The 5,909-nt window shown below is 47.5% G+C and overlaps 1 protein-coding gene across 1 annotated transcript; it reads right to left on the minus strand.

Annotated features, from left to right (window-relative positions):
• Nucleotides 1-1,716: 1,716 nt before the first annotated feature.
• cfd (complement factor D (adipsin)) lies at nt 1,717-4,895 on the minus strand. Its single transcript, XM_080544027.1, has 5 exons — nt 4,835-4,895; nt 4,396-4,552; nt 3,203-3,344; nt 2,519-2,779; nt 1,717-2,064 (listed from the first exon to the last, which is right to left on the minus strand). Exons 1-5 carry the CDS (start codon nt 4,890-4,892, stop codon nt 1,915-1,917), a joined length of 768 nt encoding a protein of 255 aa, XP_080400153.1. The 5' UTR covers nt 4,893-4,895; the 3' UTR covers nt 1,717-1,914.
• Between the last annotated feature and the right edge of the window lie 1,014 nt (nt 4,896-5,909).

A 5,909-nucleotide genomic window follows, 5' to 3' on the forward strand; every position in this document is an offset into this window, starting at 1 on the left:
ACCACCCGCGCCACAGGACTCAGGGGGTCGACGGCTACGTGGCGAGCGCCCACGGGAGCCTGCAGGACCTCGTCAGGAGGTGCGGGAGTCGCTACTACGTCCTGAACGTGAGGAGGAACTTCAGGAATGTTCTGAGCCACCCGCAGGTCCAGGAGCTGCTGTCAGGCGTTCACAAGCTGGCCGCGTCACACGGGGGAGGCCAGTACACACACAAGAGGTTTCCTGTGGAGGAGCTGAAGGAGAGGAAGAGAGGGATGGAGAAGGGAAACTAGCAGATCATTAAACTGTATTTGTCTGTTAGTTTAAACTTGAAAGGATGACAGAGAGAGGAGAGGAGAGGAGAAGAGAAGAGAGGAGAGGAGAGGAGAGGGAGGGCAGAGTTGTTTAGATTCCATTCAGTCCAATTATCCCTCCTCTAAAAGAACAGCACATATGGTATTAATCACTGCACTACCAACTGCATTAATCACGTGCGAGTGTGGCGCAGAGGACCAAACCGCAGACCATGTTATCCTGGATTGCCCGGTGTACCACCCACCCAACGGGATGCATGGTCTGTCGGTATTAGATGACGAGACGATGACGTGGCTTCTGGAGGGGTGTCCAGAAATATAGCCCGGGTGAGCCCCTCAACCAGGTCTCGGGGTGGTAAAAGGGTAGCCCCTCGGCCCGAGCCTGGTGGAGTGGAGAGGAAAACAACTACCCATACGCCGAAGAAGAAGAATCACTGCACACAGAGATGTTTATGTAATATTCACTTCAGTTCTTATGTTTATATCTCAAGTGCCTATTTGATAGTACTTCATGTCCCTGCCAAAAGCAGTGGGTTGAAAGATGTTTGTTGATAATACTGTATATGATTGCAACATTGCACGATGAGTAGCAAGTGGGATGTTGAAATAAATAATTCATCCCTGCAGATCCCTGAGTCTGTTCTCATATGCTGGTTAATTAATGTTCTGTTTCTTTACTTCTCTTGCATCTCGTTCTATCTGCTCGTTATCTTATTGCTTTAATCACCTGCGTGTTTCTAACTTACTAAGACTACCAGCATGTCCTTCAAATGAAGAGCTGGGTTGGAATAAAACGTGACTGGTATTGGGAGAAGCTACTGTCTCTTCATTGATGTGTATTCTCAAACAGGCTATGTACATGTATATGGTGGATTTCTCACATAAAAATGTGTATATTAAGAAAGCTAAATTGTATTGAACTATATATGCCTCATATGACCTCATGAACTGAACTGAAGGTGACAGGGATGTAGGGACAGATTACACTGCTGGGAACGGACACCAAATGGCACCATTTGTGACCAGGGGGGTGGGGGGGGGCAGCCCAGAGGAGGTATCAGTTGTGTATGATCCCCCCCCCCCCCCGCTGCGAAAGTAAACATGACAGGCCGGGAACGCCTGGGAACCTGGAGAGGAACAGGGGATACAGGAACAGCTAGGAATGGGGGCTGTGCAAATGACCATTTTATGAGGGGTCGCTATGAGAAGGTGTAACGGTCTGTGTTCAGGGGTGTCTGGAGCTGCTGCTGTTGTTGTTGCTGAGTCTCTGCAGAGCAGCTCCCTTCTGGCTGGCAATAAAGGTCTATGAGGAATCAACAGCTCAGGCCTTTGTTATTATTATTAGTATTATTATTATTTGAAGGTATTAGAGTAAAATATATCCCACAACATATTCAGGTAAACATAGAGCCAAAACTCAAAGTGCAAAAACAACTATAAAGTTTATTGTTCCATATAAGCTATTTAAAGACATGATTGTTTATGTTTAGGGTAAGGGTTAATGTTTACATAAACTAACATGGGTGTACTCAGAACACACGCAGAACAGAGGCTCATGGGACAGGTTCCAGGGCTCCAGGGTTCCAGGGTTCCAGGGTTCCAGGGTTCCAGGGCTCCAGGGTTACAGGGCCAGGGTGGAGTCTATCCAGGCGGTGTAGTGGGAGATGGTGGTGTACAGCCCAGGCTTCCGGCTCGTTCCGCACTTCTTCCCTCCGTTGGAGGTGATACCCACCGCCACGCCGTTATACAGCAGAGGACCGCCCGAGTCGCCCTGGGAGACGATAAACACCCCACCAATGAGAGGACAGCAAACACACCACCAATGAGAGAGCAGCAAACACACCACCAATGAGAGAGCAGCAAACACACCACCAATGAGAGAACAGCAAACACACCACCAATGAGAGAGCAGCACTTGTGGATGAGGACATTTAGTATAATTTGCCTACACAGTATATCTATGTTCACTAACCATGAGATTAGTAAAGTGACTTCCATGAGTACATGATCTTTCTCAACCAAAGTTCTACCACAAAGTTCTACCACAAAGTTCTACCACTATGTTTTACCACAAAGTTCTACCACAAAGTTCTACTACTATGTTCTACCACGATGTTCTACCACAAAGTTCTACCACAAGGTTCTACCACAAAGTTCTACCACAAAGTTCTACCACAAAGTTATACCACTATGTTGCATCAGGGGTTGAGAGATGTGGGTCTTACGTCGCAGGTGTCCTGGCGGAACCTGGCAGCACACAGCATGTTGTTGGTGAACTTTCTGCCGTAGTAGTCGCTGCGGCCGCAGCGCATGCGGCTGAGCACGGAGACCACCAGCTGCTGCAGCTTGTCCGGCCGCCCCCCCAGGTTGTTGGTGGACCCCCACCCGGCCGTGTCCACGGCAGCGTCGGTGTCGGGGTTCACCCCGCCCTCTCGCAGGTACTTGACCGGTTTCACAGCCTCACTCGCCACAATGGGACGATCCAACTACCAATCATACAGCAGATGCACAGCTTAATATAGGCAGAGATTAATATAGGCAGAGATTAATATAGGCAGAGATTAATATAGGCAAATATTAATATAGGCAGAGATTAATATAGGCAAAGATTAATATAGGCAAAGATTAATATAGGCAAAGATAAATATAGGCAAAGATGAATATAGGCAAAGATGAATATAGGCAAAGATTAATATAGGCAGAGATTAATATAGGCAAAGATTAATATAGGCAAAGATTAATATAGCCAGAGATTAATATAGGCAAAGATTAATATAGGCAAAGATTAATATAGGCAAAGATTAATATAGGCAAAGATGAATATAGGCAAAGATGATTATAGGCAAAGATTAATATAGGCAAAGATTTTGGCAAAAAATAACATTTTGAAAAATGTTCAAATCATTTACCTTGACCAAAGCAATGTCGTTGTCATAGTTGGATAAGCTGAAATCAGGGTGACTGATGACTTGTGAAATACCAAAGGTTTGCTTTGTAGCTTCATTTTCCGACAAGGAATGGGCCCCCAGAACTATCTTCTTCCCTTCTGACCTACCAAACAAACCAAACAAATCAAACACATCAAAACACACATCAAAACATTGAATGTGGGAAACCTGATGACACCAGTTAGGCTCCCTGAACAAAGCCAATGTGTTAATGAAATAACTAGTCCTTACGTCTCTATGCAATCTTAAATAATTATGGTGTGCAGATATTGTTAGCCTTATAGCATAATTGCCTAAGTCATGCTTCACTTGTGGTCTTTGTATGTCATGTCAAAGAGATGACTTGGGCAGATTTTGGAATGTAACAAGCATTCTGATGCAGTGTTAGGAGAGTAGAGTTAGGCAGATATCTCAATTTGGCCAAAATATGACTTAGGCAATTATGGTATGAGACTAACAATATAATAAGTGCACTCCCAGGCAGCAGAAACCGTTAAGCCGTCCAGCAGAGAACTAACATCACCAGCAGCTGAAATGCGTAATTGCGCGTCGTGCGCAGAGACCCACAGACTCACCCCTGGAGGAAGAGACCCACAGACTCACAGACTCACCCCTGGAGGAAGAGACCCACAGACTCACAGACTCACCCCTGGAGGAGGGAGAGACCCACAGACTCACCCCTGGAGGAAGCAGAGACCCACAGACTCACCCCTGGAGGAGGGAGAGACCCACAGACTCACCCCTGGAGGAAGAGAGACCCATAGACTCACCCCTGGAGGAGGCAGAGACCCACAGACTCACCCCTGGAGGAAGAGAGACCCATAGACTCACCCCTGGAGGAGGCAGAGACCCACAGACTCACCCCTGGAGGAAGCAGAGACCCACAGACTGACCCCTGGAGGAAGAGACTCACAGACTCACAGACTCACCCCTGGAGGAGGCAGAGACCCACAGACTCACCCCTGGAGGAGGGAGAGACCCACAGACTCACCCCTGGAGGAGGGAGAGACCCACAGACTCACCCCTGGAGGAGGGAGAGACCCACAGACTCACCCCTGGAGGAGGGAGAGACCCACAGACTCACCCCTGGAGGAGGCAGAGACCCACAGACTCACCCCTGGAGGAGGCAGAGACCCACAGACCCACAGACTCACCCCTGGAGGAAGCAGTGCGCGGCGCTCATCACCCACTGCTCGGCCACCAGGAACCCGCCGCACTCGTGCTTCAGGTTGGCGCCGTCGGGGACCTGCATGGAGGCCATGTACGGGCGCGAGTGCGCCGTCGCCTCCTCTCCCGCCATGATCCCCTCGCCTGGAGGTTAACCAGACACAGAAAAAACATCCATAAAAACATTTTTAAAAACATCCATAATCGAAATAGAAAAAAAAAGGGAATTGTTTTGATAATCATGAGACAATTTCCACATCTTTTCAAATTCTATTGAGGCTAATTATTTATTCCTGTTAAATTACGTAGACATAATATGCCTTGTAGGTATAGGTGGTAGTTTATATCTTCAATGTGTTGAGGGAAACAGAACAATATTAGCTGTGACCAGTGTCGTAAACACTCGACAATGTTGGAAACACTCACTGCGTAGAATGAAAGCGAACCCAGCCGCGACCACGAACAGCGCCTTCTCACAGCCCATGATGATGTGTGTTAACACGGCCTCTCTGAGATGAGGGCTTTTATAGTCTCCCCGACCCTCGAGGAAACATAAATCAAGCCCGTTTGGCACCAGGGAATAGGCAGGGTTTACGGGCAGGACACGGGGAATAGGCTGGACGTTCCCGTCGATGATTCCAGAGGGAAAAACAGGAAAGGACACGGCGCTCCCCCCGACACTCACTAACACGACCTGAGGAGAAGGCTGAATGTCTCTGGTCAAAAGAGAAACAATGTGTACAATTTAGGGTAAGAGAAGATAGGTCCTGCTTTTATGAATCCCCAATACACATAATCAATAATGAATAGACAGAGACAGTTAATTGTATGATAATGTAGGTCTGTTTGCTGCACATTCGTCTGTGAGATATTGTGCAGGCCAACCCTAACTCTAACCCAACCCTAACCCTAACCCTAACACACGCCTAACACACCTAACCCTAACCCACCCCTAACCCTAACCCTAACACACCCCTAACACACCTAACCCTAACCCTAACACACCTAACCCTAACACACCCCTAACACACCTAATCCTAACACACTCAACCCTAACACACCTAACCCTAACCCAACCCTAACCCTAACACACCTAACCCTAACCCTAACACACATAACCCTAACACACCTAACCCTAACCCACCCCTAACCCTAACACACCCCTAACACACCTAACCCTAACCCTAACACACCTAACCCTAACACACCCCTAACACACCTAATCCTAACACACTCAACCCTAACACACCTAACCCCAACACACCTAACTTTAACCCAACCCTAACCCAGATCATCCTGTAGCCCCCCCTCCCATGGTGAAGCCCCCCCACCCTGTTTAAAGGAGAAGATCTTCCTAGTCTTCATTAACAGACACAGAGAACTGCCAACCTGTTTAATGTTTATAACCATTAATCCACTTGAAGTAGAATATATGAACACATGAATAACATGACTTTGTTACATGAAGAAAAGGGACATTGATATCGTGACGTTAGAATTA

This window comes from Nansenia antarctica, assembly GCF_963989245.1.
Source record: "Nansenia antarctica genome assembly, chromosome: 1".
Lineage (NCBI taxonomy): Eukaryota > Metazoa > Chordata > Actinopteri > Argentiniformes > Microstomatidae > Nansenia > Nansenia antarctica.